The sequence below is a fragment of the Sebastes fasciatus genome, chromosome 15, assembly GCF_043250625.1.
Source record: "Sebastes fasciatus isolate fSebFas1 chromosome 15, fSebFas1.pri, whole genome shotgun sequence".
Taxonomy (NCBI): domain Eukaryota; kingdom Metazoa; phylum Chordata; class Actinopteri; order Perciformes; family Sebastidae; genus Sebastes; species Sebastes fasciatus.
The window spans coordinates 30,527,803-30,547,513 of NC_133809.1; the positions used below are offsets into that span (position 1 = coordinate 30,527,803).

At 42.0% G+C, this 19,711-nt stretch overlaps 1 protein-coding gene across 1 annotated transcript in view; it reads right to left on the reverse strand.

The window, feature by feature from the left end:
- Window positions 1-19,711, reverse strand: part of LOC141783406 (protein phosphatase 1 regulatory subunit 37) — a 93,653-nt gene that overhangs the window by 35,843 nt on the left and 38,099 nt on the right. The window contains exons 7-10 of the mRNA XM_074660701.1: window positions 18,096-18,251; window positions 16,736-16,848; window positions 11,396-11,537; window positions 8,238-8,404 (exon numbers count right to left, since the gene is read on the reverse strand). Of these exons, the coding sequence (XP_074516802.1) occupies window positions 8,238-8,404; window positions 11,396-11,537; window positions 16,736-16,848; window positions 18,096-18,251 (578 nt within the window). The remainder of the gene's footprint in view (window positions 1-8,237; window positions 8,405-11,395; window positions 11,538-16,735; window positions 16,849-18,095; window positions 18,252-19,711) is intronic.

The window sequence follows — 19,711 nt, forward strand, 5'->3', positions numbered from 1 at the left end:
ATATGAATTATTTCTTTGGGACACTATGCAGTCTGCTTCTCTTCACTGCTGGTTAGGTGGATGGCTCACAATGTCATTATTTTTGTAAACCATGGTTACCGCCTCGCGGTTGTATGCCTCCACCAGCCAGTCAAGCTGCAGTTTACATCCATATGTTTGTCCAAAATGTCATCACTTCATCATTTTATCCTTTTAGACATTTGTGTGAAATTGTCATAACTAGTGCAGTGCTCTTACAAAACATGCCTGTTCAGAACAGGCCGAATGCTTGGCCTGTAGAACACATCATCTCAACCCAACCGGTCCAGAGCCTGGTTCTGCTCAAGGTTTCTACCCGTTAATGGGGAGTTTTTTTTTTTTTTGCCAATGTCGCATAAGAATTCATGCTCATGGGGGATCTCTTGTTAGGTCTCTAAGTTATAGAGTGCGGTCTAGACCTGCTCTATATGAAACGTGTCTTGAGATAACTTCTGCTATGATTTGATGCTATATAAGAATAAATTGAATTGAATCTAAGTCGCGGCTACGCGGTCAGAAACACCGGTGAAATACACTCTGGTGGCAAACTGCCTGGGGCCCAAGGGTCCCAACAGCAATACATTTATTATGATGTTTAGATATGAAAAGTAATGAATTATGCTACTATTCTAACTCATTGTACCACAAAAATAACTTACAAAAGGCCCCCAAAGCACTTAAAAAACATGCACCTCATCTGTATACTACTTATTGTGTACTGGCATGGCATTTTTCAAAGGGGTCCCTTGACCTCTGACCTCCAGATATGTGAATGAAAATGGGTTCTATGGGTACCCACGCTCCGTTTTAGTGCATTTCAAAGGAATTGCAATGGAATTGCAACAGAATTGCGTTGCTAGGCAACAGTTTGGGTACATGTTTACTTCCTGTCAGCTGATGTTATTTACATACACTGCAACCGGAAACAAACTGGGACACATTTAGAATGTTTACGTTTAAAACCGTGTAATGGGCTATATATTGTATATTTGTGACATCACAAATGGACAGAAATCCTAACGGCTTGTTTCCAAACGTACAATTTCTGAATACGGGCTGTGTGTGTTTTTCCGTATATTGAGCGTTTTAACAGTATTTATATATCACTTAAACCTGTTTTATAATATAAAAGACATGAAAATCTCACTTTTTACAATATGGGACCTTTTAAAGCGTGATTTTTTTGGTGAGCTCATCAGAAATGAGATGTTCTCTGGTGATTCACTCGGTTAAATAGTTGTTAAAAACAGTCTCTCCTTTACGCTATTTGAACTATGTGAGTTGTGTGGTTGTGGTGTGGTTCCAGTAGGTGATTGACTGATCTGGTAGCAGTGTGAACCCTGCCCCCCCCCCCCCCCCCGCTCGGAGCCCATTCTCCGCTGCCCTCTGAGGCGTTGCTGGGAGGTTTGTTCTGCCTGGTTGCTGTTGTCTGCCCACGTACTCTGTTCCCCAGAGCACCAGTGTCATCATGATGCAACTGAAACCTGAGTGCCGACTACATGCATGGTCAGGCTGTCCTGTCACCTAGCCACCCTACTGGGACTGACCGTGACAGGAAGGGTGCCCGAAAACATACCCAGAGACCTCTTTGTTTCACGCTGTTCCTAAAATAAGACTCCACACTCCTTTAAATGGTGCCCTCTGTGCGCTACATTTCCCACAGCAATCTCTCCACAGACCCGTACAAACACATGTATCTGTTCTCAGATGTCACTCCCCGTACCTCTCACATTCACAGAAATGTGATCTAAAGCCAGTAGACTAAACTGAGGCGTGAACAGTCAAGGTTGTTGGATGAAATAAAGAGTAGCCACGGCAGATCTTTTCACGGATATCAACAGATATCAGACAGCTGATATCCATAGCCATGTTTCATTATGGCTACATATTCAACGCTCGCTACAACCCTCATGTGGAAAGTGTTAAAGTCTAAACATCACAAAAACAATGTTTAAAGAGAAGGGCTGCATCCATTTGGGGGGTTGATAATAGCCTTTGAAGCTACTCTATTGATTTTTCTTTGGTCTTGTTCGATAAAAGAAAGGTTCACTGTATTTCCCCTTCAGGTCTTTGCAAGTCCATATTTTTCATATGCATTTTTTTAATCCGTCATCCGATAAAAATCATTACGAACAGAAACCTCGCATTTTATTATTCTCTTTGTTGCGAAAATTTGCAATACAAGACAAACCTGAATTAATTACATGGGTGCAATGGATAGTACTCGACCCAAACGGGGCTAATGAATGAATGACATTAGCAAGAAGCTATCGTTTAGCTGCCTAGAGCTCAATCACTACTGTCTAATCTTTCCTACATCCTTTGTTTTGCGACCATCCCTGATTCTAAGCTGTTCCGCAATCACCCGCCACAATCTATCTTTAAAATCGACATCTCTGCATTCTTTTATTTCTTTATCATAAAGTGCTTTGTGCCAGGAGAGGTGAATCAGTTTATCAGATGTCGTTTTGGATGATGCCGTTTGCATGGACGGTGGCTCTGAGTGGTCAAACAACCCTCTTTTTCGACAAATGCAAAAAAAAAACGCAGCAAATCAAACCTGTTCCGAAAACTTTAATGACGGACGAAAGTTTCGGAGTCGGAGTGTTAACGTGATTGACACAATATGAGGTTATATACATTTTTAAATGTGCAATAATTTCGGACAAAAAATACGGACTTGGTGTGCAAATGCCTTTAAATTGATATATTGCTAATTGTCATTATTTGTATCCAATAGTTTTTGAGGGTTTTTTACTGTTGTTTCTCACTTGAGAGCAATCATGGTTAAACAAGGCTAATCGTTTACAGGCAAAAACCAGCTGCTCTGGCTGTATTGAGCTAAATGCTAACATCCCCATGGTAACAGTGGCAATGTAAACATATTTATTGTCTGCATCCATTGCTTGTGTTTCTTGGCAATCTTGGCACCACATGTTAGCCATATGGCTAACTTACTTTGACAAACCTGGATTACCAAAGTGAGCAACATCTCGTGGCAATTACTGCACTTAAATGCGGGTCTCACATTTCAGCCCAGTCACACAGCAGTTGGTGATATAGTCACAAACTTTAATGTATTGATTTGTGAACATAAACACAAATTTCACATTTTTCACGATTTTCACAAAATCAATTCCTATTGAATCCATGTAATTATGAACCGGGAAGTATGAAGAGCGGCGAACCATGTTGGAAGGAGGCCAGTGTTCGTGTCCCATGTGAAACCACAAAATGTATTTATTTGTCAAGTAACTTCCATACCTAAGTTACGGCACTTCCGGAGTTATTTTAACCCAAATCACAACCTTTTCCTAAACCTAACTAAGTAGTTTTGTTGCCTTAGCCTAACCAAGTCGATCTATTCCTAAACCTAACTGAGTAGTTTTGTGTGTCACGTGTTGCAGATACGTTGTATCCCAGAATAGGAGTACTGTTTGGTTTCTATGGCTCCATGTACACTGTACATGATGGGTACTTAAAGGCAACAGGAACTTGGTGTTCAATAGGGGCCCACAGCTCAAATTTGCCCCTGGGCCACATAGTGGGTTAGTCCAGCCCTGCCCATTCTCTTATTGGCTAATCTGTAAATATGACCATTTGAGCTGTTCCAACATGGAAATTGATTTTCTTTTTGGATGGAACTGAGTTTGAAACACAGTTTCAAAGTGTTTAAAGGCATCAAGGTCAAACACTTTGAGCATCATTTCTAATATGAAAGGTGTCGTATACAATCAGTAGCCACTTTATTAGGTACACCTGTACAATCTGATGCAATCCAATACATGTGTTCTGCTTTTATGATGCCTGTAATGTTCAGGGTAGAATATGTGGCAGAGCTGTTGTATTGAATTGCAATAGATTGTATAGGTCTAACACAGTGACCCAGAGGTCACTGTGTTAGACCTATACAATCTATTGCAATTCAAGTGCATGTAGTGCAAGCGTCTTTGAGATTACTAAAAAGCGCTATATAAATCTAATATATTATTATTATTATTATTATTATGTAAAGGCTTTATTTAACAAAATAGAAGTAATGTTATTAAAAAGGGGCGGCTGTGGCTCAGAGGTAGAGCGGGTCCCCTATCAATCAGAAGGTTGTCAGTTTGATCCCCGGCTCCTCCAGTCCTAACAAAGTCTCACAGCAGTTTGTGAAATAGTCACGAAATTGAATCTATTTGATTCGTGACGCTCTGCACGACTTTTAACAACTTATTTTTAGTATGTTTTCCTAAAAATGTCCAGCAACACGTGACACGTGTCAAATTCCACTCGAAAAAATAAAACTATTTAGTTAGGTTTAGGAAAAGATTGACTTGGTTAGGCTTAGGCAACAAACTACTTAGTTAGGTCTAGGAAAAGATCACGGTTTGGGTTAAAATAATTTCGGAACTACTGTAACTTAAGTACGGAAGTTACGTGACAAATAAATCAAATTTGACTTGTGGTTTCACACGGGACACAAACAGCGGTCCCCTGGGTGAAAGTCGTGTGTTTTTTGACCCACCCATCCACCCTGACCTCCTCCCTATATGTGCTGTTTGCCACTCTCTATACTTCCTCTATACATTATATTCTGTGACTATTTCGCAAACTGCTGTGTGACTGGGCTGCCAGTCCGCATGTCCAAGTGTCCTCGGGCAAGATACTTAACCCCACATTGCTCCCCAAGGCCGTGTCATCGGTGTGTGAATGTGGGCGTGAGTGGGTGAATGTTGACATGTGGTCAGAAGACTAGAAATACTGTCTATACTATATATACTATATAAATGCCATAAAGTCCATTTACCAAAAATACTTTTAAGCATTAAAATACTTTGTTGTCCTTTTGGTTCCTCTCAAAGAACCACAACTGCTGCTGTCACCCCCCCCCCCCCCCCCTCCACTGGACCACTGAAACAAACTACTGAACATCCTTCCTGCACACACACACACACACACACACACACACACACACACGCTCCATGCTGCTGTAATTATCACTCAGTGAGACAACCTCTAACAGCTACACCTTGCTGACATGCGACATTCAGGAGAGGACACTCTCCAGCGTTATCACTGAACTCCTCTGCCGGAGAACGGCTGACAGGACGCTCACGTTGGCTAAATCCAAAGCCAAATATTGAAGCATCAAACAGGTAAACAGGCTGCCGAGGCTCCCTGGTTCCGACCCGCGATTAAGAGCGCGCTGGGCAGGGGAAGTTTAGTGCATTAGCTGGGTTTACAGAGTCCCCCTGATAAGGATGTATAAACAGCTCCACCTTGCAACGGCTACAGAGAGAAGTTGCCCCTCAGAAAAGACTGCTTTCCACTAGGGCCAGGGTGCATGAATATTTTAGATGGGTAAATAATTAATAATTAACAGCAAACAGGCCAGTGATCAAATGGAGCAGCGTGGCAACAGACATGAAAAATTAGACTCTTGTAAACAAAGACAAGAGGACCCAGATTTTCCTCCACTCTTGCCACCTTCTTTTCTCGCCTTTTAAATATGTGCATCTTCAATCGCCCCCCCGCATCGTCATAAAAAAACCACACACATACAAAAGGCACATGTCTGAACACACAAACATATAAAACCATATCAGCGGCTCTGTCAAACACACACAAAGTGCTGCCATAACCCCTCCGTCACTCGCTCACATTCATACCCACACTTATTTTCCTTCAGAAGAATGAAATTTTCACGTATTCCTTGGCGACCCGGGGAATGTGACTGAGCGAGAACACTTGATCTGGCCACCCGCTGCTTTCTGATGGAAAGATTTGCTTTTTAATACAATCGTCACTCCTCCCACCTGGATATGCCACGCCAAGACAAATCCCAGCTGTGTGACTCCAAAACCTGACAGAGCTTAAAAATTCCCTTATTACCATTCCCTTAAAATATCCAGCCACACTAACTCCCAACAATGGTGGAAATGCTAATCACGTCTCTCGGCGGCTTAGAGGAGCATGAAAACAGAGCCGCCAATATGGAGGCTTTGGTGCATGTGCAAAAGTGAGGAAGAAGAAGACGACGACGAAGAAGCTTTAATGACACACATTCACAGAAGCGTCATGGCTCTTAAAAGCCGCTTCTCCAAAATCTGGCGCATCTTGCCGCTTGACTTTAGCCAGAGGAGACATTTCATAAAAATCAGACTTAATCGTGTAAACAACACGCAGACAAACAGAAAACCACTGCAAACAAAAATAAAACAACTTTGGAAGCTGTGCACGGATCGCCTTCAGAGTTAATTTTAAAGTAAGCATTCCGTTCCTTGGAGATTTTAATTAATGCTTTAATATGCAAATAAGTTAGCAGAGATAAAATCATGACAAACAGATGGCAAGTGTGGGTAATTATTTTGTGAATCCAGCAGGGGCATGTATTAAAGTTATGGCATCGTTTTCCTCAGGCCTCTGCAGCCATGGATGGTAGAGGGGGGAAAAAAACAAGTACCACTGATGAACCGAGACACAAATGACTTACTTGTGTCTCCAAATGACAAATGAGACCACAGTGAGACTGAATACATCACAAAAGACTAGACGTTAAGGATAAGTAATCCTCAGTCACCAGTACCCCTTCATTCTAAATTAGGAAGGGAAATTGAAATGAAAGCAGCAGTCATTTAAACGCCTGCAGAGCTGAAACACAAAGTGTGTCCATTTTACTTCGAGAGCATCTCCGGTAGCCTGTACTGTTTACAGCGGGCAGGGCGAGAGGTCCATACACAGCTGCGTAGCAACACAAATCACAATTCATAACACCAGGTAATGTTTTTAAGCTTTAAATAATCCTGTTGATAAAACAATCTCACCACAAGGTCTAATTAGTAGCTACAGTTTCAATGATATCACATGCAGCAGATGGAGATGTCATGGATGTTCAAATTTCCATTTTTCTGAGCCCTTCAAGGACTTCCCCTCCATGCCGGGTTAAAAGTTGAGATTGGAAGTTCGTTAGGATCACAAGATTACGTGAAAATCCATTTTGTCAGGCTTCAAGTCACTAGTGCAGCATCCGTCGAAGACATGCCTGTTCAGAACGGGCTGAATGCTCGGCCTGTGGTGCTGCTGCTTACAGTATAGCTTTCTCGAGAACCGTGAATCATACAAACAACTTCACACTCGACACCGCGCTTCCTTTAGTCCTGAGCAATACACCTGTCATGACATCAGTCACACACCCAAGTCCCGGCTACTCGTGTCAGAAACACTGATGAAATACACTCTGGTTCTCAGGGGAAGACTTTACCGTTAAGCCTGGGACACACCAGGAACGTCAGCAGCGTGTCGCGGCTGCATTACCTGTTGTTTTTTATTTTGGCATCTGTGTTAACAGGTTAAAGCAGCCACATCACGCGCGTCTCACTACGTATGCAGACGACAGAGGGCTGTTTGCTTGTTTACTCAAAGATTATTCATATTGAACGTGTCACATGTCCAAACTGCACCAAATTTGAAAAAGCCCTCTCTTGGGTCCCCAGCAATACACCCACTAAGTATGAAGTAGATCTGATGAGCGGTACTCGAGATATGCGAAGGACATACAGACACAGAGACAGACAGACACAGTCCACGCTTTATAGTTAGATGCGTTTGTGTCCAATCAGCGTCCTGTGAGGAGCTACTGGCAGCCACGGCCGTGGTTATATGTGTGTGTGACGACACAGAGAGAAGACACACACACACTATACTACTGTTTGCTAAGAGGTTGGGTAGATGCTGCAGTAGCATCAGTTCTATCAGAACTGAAGAGGACTTCTTCATTGAAAGAAGAGCAAAGAACAGTACTGAAGGCTTCTCTCGATGGAAGAGATGGTTTTGCTATTCTCCCGACTGGCTTCGGTAAGAGTTTGATTGACAGATGGTTCATTCAATCACCTGCCAAGTATTTCAAGTATTGGTAAAAAGTGCTATGTAAGTGCAGTCCATTTACCATTCACAATTCAATAGTTAACCCAGTCCCTGACAACTGGGCGAACTGATGAAGATTGTTTTGCTGTTTCCAAGGTCAAAAATGAATTTTAACCTCCATGAAATAATCCTGTTTTGGTGATCACTGTGTCCACTAGCTTCATCCTCTTATTGATAGCTAACTGTAATAGAAGACAGCATGTCTACGATCATGGACCTAACCTGTACCCAACATTACAGATCTGTCTACATCATTGTGACTTGTGTTTCAACAGCAAGGGATTCAGATGTGTAATGATAGCTGCACTTACCTGCTCCTGTGGGGGTATATGGTCCAAATCCAGGCCAGCAAGAGAACGGTTGATTCTCAGGGCCAGACACAAGGCCATCAGGCCTCCGACCTTCACCTCATTCTGACGGAGGTCCAGCCGCTGAATCTGACCACTCTCTGCAAGGAACTCTGCCAACGCCACAGCACCTTCACCAAGGAAAACATTGAGATGTTAGAGGAGGCTTGACATTTCTTTTACCCCTAACTCTTTCGCTGTGCTATGACCCGCCGGATTGCGGGCGATCCCGACCGACTTTACTGTCTTTCAGAGGCTATAGCAGGTTGTGTTTTAGAGCTAGAGTGAAGGTACAGATATCACATGAAACTAGAACCCAAGGAACCCACTAGTACCAACCATTTCAGTCCAGCTTGTTGGCAAGGATGCTAAATAATGCTCAAAACTTGGCATGGTCATTTCCAAAGGGGTCCCTTGACCTCTGACCTCCATATATGTGAATGTAAATGGGTTCTATGGGTACCCACGAGTCTCCCCTTTACAGACATGCCCACTTTATGATTATCACATGCAGTTTTTGGAATGTAGTATAAATGTGTTATTTTCTCCTATTCTAAAATGATGTATTTGAATATTTCTGCATACTGGGGTCCCTAAACAGTCTTGGAATTACATAAATTGGGTATCACTGTAAAGCTGAGACTCTTGTGGATCCAATGAGTCCAACTGTATTCATGTGTATTCCCCATAGGAGACATTTAATTGTAGTGAGACCATTTTTTTTTAAACGTGACCTGACTGTATAAAATGACCTGTGGTGACCTCTAGGATAATCACAGCCTCATGAAACTTTACAGCCACAATTCAGAGGATGAATGGATCAGACTAGAGACCTAGAGCATTCAGAGGATGGATGGATCAAACTAGAGGCCTAGAGCATTCAGAGGATGGATGGATCAAACTAGAGACCTAGAGCATTCAGAGGATGGATGGCTTTCCTAGCTAGATTGACAATAGGGGGGTTTCTGAGCAGTTTACACAACACAAGTTCTCGCCATCGATCGCCAAAAAATGCAATTCTTGCAGAAATCTCAAAATGTCAAAAGTGTTTGATCCCAAATCACAGCATGGCTTTTTCTATGGTGTTCCTCAAGGTCTTGGTGTCTTAATGTGGTATTTTGGAGGGATTATTGATCATGTTTATCAATTCTTGAGTGGTAAAAAAAGGTTAAATTCAGCACCAAATCTGTGTAACAAATGGTATCAACCCACAAATTGCTGCAACAACTTATGAGACATAATAGAGCATGGAGATGACCATCATATACTTCTATCACAATGTTCTAAACCCTTCTACACTTTTACAATTCATTTAAACTAATTCATTCATTCATCTTTATTTCTGATTTATGACTAGAACAACTTGACACACAGTGCTGAGCTGTATGTCAAATTAATCTTCATGTCCCCAGCTTTCAGACGATGTACACCACTTCTATGTGACATCTACTGTTGACCTGCTATCTCCCCCTAAACACCCCCTGTACCCCCCAGAAAAAGACAAAAACAGGTCTGTTGAGGGTTAACTAGAAAATCTATGGTTCAGCTTCAGACACTGCATCCAGAGCAACTCTTCCTTTAGAAATGCTTCTAGAAATAAAGTTTGACTGTGCTTAGGTAAAGCACACTGCTGGTCTCTCTAATGTAGTTTAGCTACATATTAGAGCATTACAAGGAGATGATGACTGATCACGGGGTCATTATAAGATACAGTAATTGTGGAGAGAAAAAGAAAATGCGTATGTAGTGTTCTGTTCACTACTAATAAAGCTTCACTCATGGACAAAACAATTCTAGGGCAAAATTTCAACAACCTAAAGGAAGTTTTAGATGTCACTGATCCAAATTACCAGTTTAAAAAGACGTAACTGATTATTTAAAGATCAGTTCGTTCATTGAATAGACGATTGACAGCAAATAATTGGCAATTATTGATAATCGATTGAGCACAAATTCGAAAAAAATAATCGGTTCCACCTTCTCTTACTTGGTCTTCTACAGCACTCAGTGTCTTTGAACTGTTGGTTGGACAAAACAAGTTATTCAAAAGTGTCAGTTTGGGGTCTGGGACATTGCCAGATATTTTCCACTATTTTCTTTTAACGTATTATAGAATAATTAATGCAGAGAATAATCAGCTCCAAGGTCTCTCTTGTAAAAGAGAGTTTTGATCTCAATGAGACTTCCTGGGAAAACAAATGTAAAATAAAAACAATATATAATAATCAGCAGTTGCCTTCCTATCTCAATTCAAAACTAGTCTAAACTACACTTATTATATTAAATATAGTTATGTATCATATGAAGATTATTGTTTATTGTTTTATAGGGCAGTGGGTAGAAATGGAGCAAATATGATTAAAACAAGTTATTTTTATAAAACGCTCACTATAGCCTGACAGTAATGCATGAGACAGGTAATCTGAAAAAAATCCTGTTCCTCTGTGTCCTCCGGTGCTCCTAACGGCATCTGCAAGACTTAACAGTCCGGAGGAAAACAAGCAGTAAGAGCTGATCTGAAGTCTGCCGTCCAACTGCCTTCTCTGAGCAGCTGTCAATCACTCGCAAACTCTGACCAAACGGTCAAACTAGGCAGCGCTGATCAAATATGAATCAATATTCTGTTACTATTTCTCTCCTCACATGTTTTCAGAATCATCTTGTAGTGTACTGTTTAGCTGTAAAATTAGAAAGTTTGTGACCCGGCAGCCATGTTGAGATCTCTTGAGGAAATACCAAGCAACGCCCACTAGTCGGAGCACAGCCAATAGGAACGCTCTCTCTCTCTCTGAAATGACCTGTGATTGGTCAAAGTCTCTCGTCACGGGCTAGATGTTCTAAAGCCTGAAAACAGAGCCATGAGGAGGTGCAGAAGTCTAGTTATCTCTCAGAACACTTGAATTACAATATGCTGAAAGGTTATTATGGGATTTTTTGCCCAATGATGCCAAAACCGTGTTGCCTACTGAACCTTTAAGATAACTATCACCATTTAAAAACAACAAAAATATTGATTATTTTAATCTTGATTAAATGACTGTACTTTGTGTCTCCTTCAGTTGTAAATTCAAATGCAATCCCAACAGTGGATCATGTAAAAGACAGCATATGTAATGTTGTACCTTCACATGTGATGTTGGCTTGGGCCAGGCCGAGGTGCAGCAGCGAGCAGTTCATCATCAGAGGCTCCCTGATCACCTGCATCCCCTCGTTCCCCAGGAGGTTCTCACCCAAATCCAGGACCTGCAGGACCTTCAGCACGGGCTGAAAAACAGCATTCATCTCAGCTCTTACTGGGCCTTGGACTGTTCAAACTGGATCCAGGGACATGGTACCAACAAAGACTGAAGACTTTTAATCACTGTTTTTTTAAAAGTAAAAGATGTGACTTCACGCAACAGTGCAGCTTTTGCTTTAGACTCTGTGTAGTGTGCTACTTTCAATATGGAAAGGCTGAGAATTTTTAATCATCATTATTATTATTATTATGCGGTGATTATTATTCCTTTTCAAAAATGTTTCCTCTCGTGTTAAACGCTCAGAACTTCTGTTTCCACTCTCCAGAGCCACATTAGCATTGAAGGTTGATTAGCTGGCGCATAAAGCTGGGGGTGTCTGGGGCACAAGAGGCCCATGTTGCCCAACAGCTTGAAGAGGAACGCGCCACCCACTCCTCGGTTGCCCCCTCGCCTCACCACCCTTGTTAAACTCCTCTGGTCACTGCTCTGAAGAGCGAGGGAGCGCGGGGGCGGAAAGGAAGCCAGGAAGGCAACAGACAGACCCGGAGAGCGTCTTCTTTTGAGTTAATTTGCACCACGGTGACAACAAACACACTTGAGAGGGTCCCCCCCACCCCTCCCTTTTTCCTCGCCGAGTCGCGGCACACACAGAGGCACCGCCACATCCAACGCGTGGCGAGAAGCTTCTCCAGTGAAGAGGGGAGGAGGAGAGGGGAGGAAGAGCATCTCGAATGGATATGCACGAGGGATAATAGCAGACAATTAAAGAGGCGACTGCGTGGTTGAGAGTGTGTGAGAGTCGAGCATGGTTGAAGCCTGTCAAACGTAAACCACGGGAGGGTTGGAGTGAGAAGTTTGAGGGGGGTAAGAGTGTGAAACCACCAAAAACACAGTATGCTTTCACACATGACATGCTGGCTTTAAACAAAAAAAACAGCGGAACACATAAAGTAGAAAAAAAACAAGAAAACGTGAGCCCTGCGTGACATACTCACCTCTGAATTGTTTTTTTTTTAAACAAAGAGTAAGTTTAGACATCATTAGCCAAATTCTAGAACTGGGAGTCAAGTGGATTTTGGCCCACATCTGCCCCCCTTGTCTTAGTCCCTTACGAGCCACGAGGACAGAGAGGAACCAGAAAGGTTAATAACAGCTCTCCTCGTCATCATATTCGACACGACCAGCTACGGGTCTAATTATCATCATTATGGCCTGTGAGGACATCTATTTATCCCTGTGACTGGCAGGCCACATGAGCACCCCTCCTTAACACACATCTATTATTTAATCAAAGTGTTCCTTCTTTTGGTAGCAGTGGAGGAGACAGGGGAAGTGTACGTGTGTGTGTGTGTATGTGTGTGTGTGTGTGTGTGTGTGTGTGTGTGTGAGCGTACGTGGCAGGCCTTTAATTTCTAGCCTTTTGACTTCCACAGTCGCCACTCACATGACAGGAAGGTGCAGTTTATGCTGCCAATCAGGCAGAAGGAATGCATGTTATTAGGAGTGTACAACGAAACGTGTGGAGGCGGGACTTTTTCGGGGGGGGGGGGATTCTCTGGATGAGGCAACCGCTCTTCATTTCCTCATTACCGGATAAAGGAAAGCAGGTATCAGCTGGACAGTTTAACTCAGTTTAACAAAGCTAATGTGGCCGCTCTGATCACTTCACGGTTCACGAGATAGAATCTTCTAAAGTTCGAGTATCTTCAGCATGAAATTCCCTCTTTCTGTTTCCTTCCTTGATTCCTTCCTGAGCTAACTTTGTCAATATGCACTAACTCAGACTGCTGAAGCCTTGTGTTGGCTTCAGGTAAACTTTGGAATGAATTTAGCTTGGAATGAGGGCTGTGGATTTTGTCCCGCATCACTTAGTCTCTTAATCATTTCAGGGTTCAATACAAAAGTTTCCATAGTAACAAATAATTTCTCTTAAAATTACAAGTAACACGTTATTTTAAGAATGAGCAATGATGAGATGGCTAAGATGGCAAACAGCCTACCACAGGTAAAGCTAGCAGAACCCCCAGAGGTGGATCGTCTTGACTCGGGAGAACCATAGAGGGCAGTGGGTGTTGCGTCGGTTGGCGAACAGATCCACCTCCACCTCCACCTTCAGAAACCACAGGTGCTCTGAGGCCTACAACCACAGGCTCTCCAGGCTATCCTCAACAGGGCAGCGGACCGAACTCCACCAAGCCTGTTGATATAAGGCACCGTAGTATGGTTGTCCGTCACCAACACCTGCCTCCCCGTATCAGGGGCCTGAAGTGTTAGGGGACTAAGAGTACTGCCTGCAGCTCTAGGAGGTTGATTCGTCGGTCCTGCATCGGGGCCACACACCACCTACCACTCTCCCCAGGCAGGTCCCTCCCTACCTCATCAGGGATGCAATCGTGAACACCGGGACGTAGGAGGTCCCAGAGGTGTTCCCTGCAACAGGGGGGGTGAAGCTGCCCTAGACCCCAGCACCTTGCATGACGGTCAACGCTGTCACCGTTACACCCCGCCACAGTTGCAAACTGCCTGCAGCAGGGCCGTCCGTCTGTGGTACGACAGAGCGTCCCACAACCTGCACGCGTCAAGCACAACCCCCAGATACTCCACCTGTTGGTGTGGCAACGGGTGCTCCCCCCCTTTCAGTTGATCGTAAACCCCAACTTGGTTAGATGTAAGATCAACTCTGGGCTCTCTGATGACGATGAGGTCTTGATGACGAAACCCCTCATGCCTCGATTGCGCAGCGACTGAAGAGCCATGTCCATACATCTACTCAAGGTGTGGGGGGGCCGGGGCATAGCAGTTTGTTGAACTCGTAGGCTATATCCTGGAAGGCGAAACATAGTAGTTTCCTGTGTTTTGAAGCCTGCTCGACCTGGAAGTATGCATCCTTTAAGATGGTGGCAAACCAATCACCCGACTGCACCAGACCCAGTAACCGCTTGATGGTTGATACAAAATCCAAAATGGGTATGAAATATCCTGTCTTCCTGGGAAAACAGGAAGTATAACCCCCCTCGGTTTGAACGGGAACCACAGACACAGCCTGTTTCTGTAAAAGGTTCTGGATCACTGCTGAGAGGTAATCCATCTCCTTCTGAGAGGATAGATTCACCGGCCATGAACGGAGGAGGACCGCTGTAGGACTGGAAAAAATAACCCTAGCCACGGCAGCTTCTATGGGTACACCGTAGGATACACTGTTGTTGATGTGCGCCTCCTCAAAAATGTAACTACACATTGTAGCTATGGCCATTACGGAGAAACCATGTGGGGACTTCTGATTGGTCAGCACAGTCTGATGTTGATGGAGAAAAGAAAAAAATTGTATATACAGTATATATATGTTTATACATATATATTAGGGCTGTCAAAGTTAACGTGATAATAAAGTGTTAAAGCTAATTTGATTTAACAACAATAATTTTGCATTGATGCAATTGATAATTGGGAGGTTGTAGCGGCTCAATTTTAAAGCTAGAGTGAAGATACTGGTATCATATGAAATTAGAAAACCTAAAGAATCCATTGTTACCAACCATGTCATACTAGCAAAGGAAGTTAAAGAACGCTCCAAACTGATGCTAAATTTTGGTGAGGAAAAACTGTCATGGCCATTTTCAAAGGGGTCCCTTGACCTCTGACCTCCAGATCAGTGAATGTGAATGGGTTCTATGGGTACCCACGAGTCTCCCCTTTACAGATATGCCCACTTTATGATAATCACATGCAGTTTGGGGCAAGTCATAGTCAAGTCAGCACACTGACACACTGACAGCTGTTGTTGCCTGTTGGGCTTGAGTTCAGGGCCGGCTCGAGCCCTTTGGGTGCCCTTGGAAAGATTCGGATTGGAATTTAAAGATGAATGAAGATGAACTAACCCTAGCCCCGTAAACCGCAACACACATCAGACATCACAATAGTTTTAAGAGAAAAATTAAGATTCTTACTTTCATAAATAACTGTATTTATTATATAATAAATAAACAATTGGTCCCTGATATTGTTGGCTTAAAAGTGTTTAGTCAGTTTCACTAAAATGAGAGTTACATGGGTGAAAAGTGTATTTCTTTCTTTATTTATGTATTTGTTTATTTGTTAACTCAATGCATAAAATAAAGAAGGCTGCCCTCTGGCATTTAAAAAAAAAAAAAAAAAGTATTTATTCTTTTTTTTTTAGAGGGCGACCGCCTATATGCCTTAAGATGGCCCTGCTTGAGTTTGCCATGTTATGATTTGGGCATATTTCTTATGCTAAATGCAGTACCTGTGAGCGTTTCTGGACAATATTTCTCATTAGTTTTTGTTTTTAATTAATTTAAAATAATTAATATATACATACATTTGCATAAAGGAGCATATTTGTCCACTCCCATGTTGATAAGAGTATTAAATACTTGACAAATCTCCCTTTAAGGTACATTTGAACGGATAAACAATTGTGTGATTATTGCGATTAAATCTTTTAATACATTTTCAGCCCTAATATATATATATAAAAAATATATATATAAATTTGTTTGCTAAACGCATTAACACAACTTGGGATTTTTAGGTTGTAGCGGGCTCAGAGTGTAGCTAGAGTGAAGATACTGGTATCATATGAAACTGTAAAAACCTGATGAATCCATCGTTGCCAACCATGGCATACTAGTTTGTCATGAAGGAGGCTAAATAAAGCTCCAAATTTACGCTAAATTTTGACGAGGAAAAATTGTCATGTCCATTTTCAAGGGGGTCCCTTGACCTCTGACCTCCAGATAAGTGAATGTAAATGGGTTTTATGGGTATCCACGAGTCTCCCCTTTACAGACATGCCCACTTTATGATAATCACAAGCAGCATATTTTTTTATGCTAAATGCAGTACCTGTGAGCGTTTCTGGACAATATTTCTCATTAGTTTTGGTTTTTAATTAATTTCAAATAATTAATATATACATGCATTTGCATAAAGCAGCATATTTGTCCACTCCCATGTTGATAAGAGTATTAAATACTCCCTTTAAGGTACATTTGAACAGATAAACAATTGTGTGATTATTCGTGATTAAATCTTTTAATCAATTGACAGCCCTAATATATACAGTATATATATACTGTATATATACAGATATGTGTGTGTGTGTGTGTGTGTGTGTGTGTGTGTGTGTGTGTGTGTGTGTATGCTGACTGTCGGCATTAACTGATTTTGTTCCAAACTAAATGCTGGTATTATGTTCCTCACCAGAGCCTTGGCCAGATGGACCATGCCATTTGCGGTGATCTGGTTGTTCCTCAGCAGTAGGACTCTCACACCTGCCGTCTGCCACCTCAGACCATCACACAGCTCCTCCAAACCTGCAGAGTAAGAAAACAACAAAAAAACAAACCATGAAATGATGGTAATTAGCTAAACGGGTTCAGCTGAACTGCTTTGTATTTGTAAGCTAAATGGCACTGACAGATGTTTAGTGGGAGTGAGCTCCAGTAACTATGGAGAAGGTTGCTACCGTGTTTGTGCTTAACCTTTTTCACATATCTGTATCAATTAGATACTATTAAAGCTGGACTGGGCATGTTTGCAGGCTGACAGTGTGAGGACCCCTCCCACTGTTTTTACCTATCCTGTTGCTTTCCTGTTTTCCCTGCAAGCTGCTGGCAAGCAAAGTTAGGTGGGTCATTCTTTAATTAGCGAAAACTGAACAAAGTGTTACTAATAATTAACAAGATTACGTGTCTCAATTGCAAACAACTTCTGCGAACATTTGCTCTGCCTCTCGCTCACACTATGTAAATTATGAACATTTGGGAATGCATTTTGCAACGAAACACTTTTGCCACTGATTTAAAGGAACAGTGCAACATTCTGGGAGCTACACTTATTTGCTTTCTTTCAGAGAGAGAGAGATGTGAAGATTATGAAGAAATAGTTACACCATGTAACTCCTTCTAAAACCACAAATTAACCAACCAAACATTAACTTCAACACATTTCTTCCAAACTGTTGAACTAATCCTTTAAGAAACAATCACGTAGGGATTCAGTCTAAATGAATCACTTGATCTGTACTTCACACATTGGGTGTGTGACACAAAAAAGCTGTGATTCCATTGGCTGAATGTAAAAAAATGATGAACTCTGACCTGTGAATTTGCACCTTAAAGGAATAGTTGGACATTTTGGCAAATATGCTTATTCAAGCTCTTTCTGAGTGAGATGAGAGCACTGATATCAATCTCATGTCTGTGCATTAAGTGCAGAGCTGGAGTCGGGACACGGTTAGCTTAGCATAAAGACTGGAAGCGGAGGGAAACAGCTAGCCTGGCTTTGTCCAAGGTTAAAAACACGCCTTCCAACACCTTTAAACACCTCTTTTCCAACTTTTAAGACGTGCTCTTTCTCACACTTCATTGTTATTTTAGGTCAACATCATTCAGCACTCACCACACCAAACATGCCCTAAACATTAATACATTTCATAAATAGGACAAAACCATGGGTTCTCAATCAGAGAAAAAAAAGACTTTTACATATCAAATTTTGCCCTGTGCAATTTTGAATACATACATATTTTGAAGTTCTGTAACAAAGATGAACATCCTACCAGCATCTGCTACAACATTGCTGCTGAGCTCCAGCGTCTGTAAAGTGGTGTTGTAGCGTAGCAGGTCTCCGAGCTGCAGGGCGTCCTGGTAGCTGTTCAGCAGGTTGTTGGTAAGGTGGAGCTCTTGCAAAGCCTTGTTTGACTTCAGTGCACCAACTACGAGCAGCAATAAAAGATGAAGAGCACCAAAAGATCAGAAACAGGATCCAGAATTTACATTACTACTTTAAAGTGCAATTATTCTCCTCAAACCTTTGAATTAGTTTGAAACATGTAGCGTGACTTTAACACTTGTGTAATTTGTTTAATTTCTAGATACTAAATCAACTTTGTCAGTGCTTCTCCATTTAGAAAATCAATATTCAAGGAAGACTGAAGGTTTAAGGAAGTGGTACGAGGCCGGTAAACTCTGGGTGTCTTAGTATGACACGCAACAACACGGAATCTAACCGCCGACATTGCAATGTGCGTCTTAACCATTAAGTTACCAGGGTGCTCTGCTAAACACAATTTATTTGTTTTCTTTTGGTTGGACTCAGAAACAAACTTTTTACATCGTTACTGTAAGTTAGTATGGCCCATTGCCACAATTATGAGAATAAGCAACAGAAAAGTAAGCAACAGAAAAAGTGTTGGCATTCACCGCGGGATTTATTGAATGTCGACATTTCTGTACCAAAAACACATTTCATAAATACGTTTCATATCAGCCTCGTGTCACGCTTTCAGAAACACACAATGTCACGTTGTTAAAGGCTCTATATATGATATCTGATATTAATAAAGCAGCAAACAAATATTGTCTATGTAAAGATATAGAGGAGTAATGTCTACCTGAGCAGAAAATGAAGTCTCTCTCCCTCTGTTTGTGTTGTAATCAGAGCTTCTCCTTGCTTTGTTGACATAGCAGAATGCATGTTCGTGCATGTGAGCGTGCCCCACTAGCTAGCTCATGGCTACCGCTCTGCACTGCTCTCATACGGTTACAGCTGATAACGCCGTCCCGACTGACGGCACCGTTGCGGAAGCGTAGAACCCACCTTCCAGTTCCCACCCAGGTTAACACTGTTAGCTCTTTCAAAACTGTTGTCGTTGTTCTCACTGTTAGCACCATTAGCCCCGTTAGCACCGTTAGCTACGAGCTGCTGCCATGTTGAGAGCTGTGGGGAGGCAATAGAAATGCTCCCAATCTCGTATTTAGCACCTTTAAGGTTTTGAAACGATTGGTTAGGTTTAGGCAACAAAACTACTTGATTAAGGTCAGGAAAAACATCATGGTTTGTGTTCAAATAATAACGTAACAACTGTAACGTAACAACTGTAACGTAACAACTGTAATGTAACAACGTAACGTACATAACAACTGTAACGTAACAACTGTAACGTAACAACTGTAATGTAACAACTGTAATGTAACAACGTAACGTACATAACAACTGTAACGTAACAACTGTAACGTAACAACGTAACGTAACAACGTAACGTAACAACGTAACGTAACAACGCAACGTAATAACTGTAACAGCGTAACTAGCATGAACAACAGGCCTTAGCAGACTTACATTACAGTGTAAAGTCAACGTTTACTTTTGGTTCCACACGGGACACAAACAGCG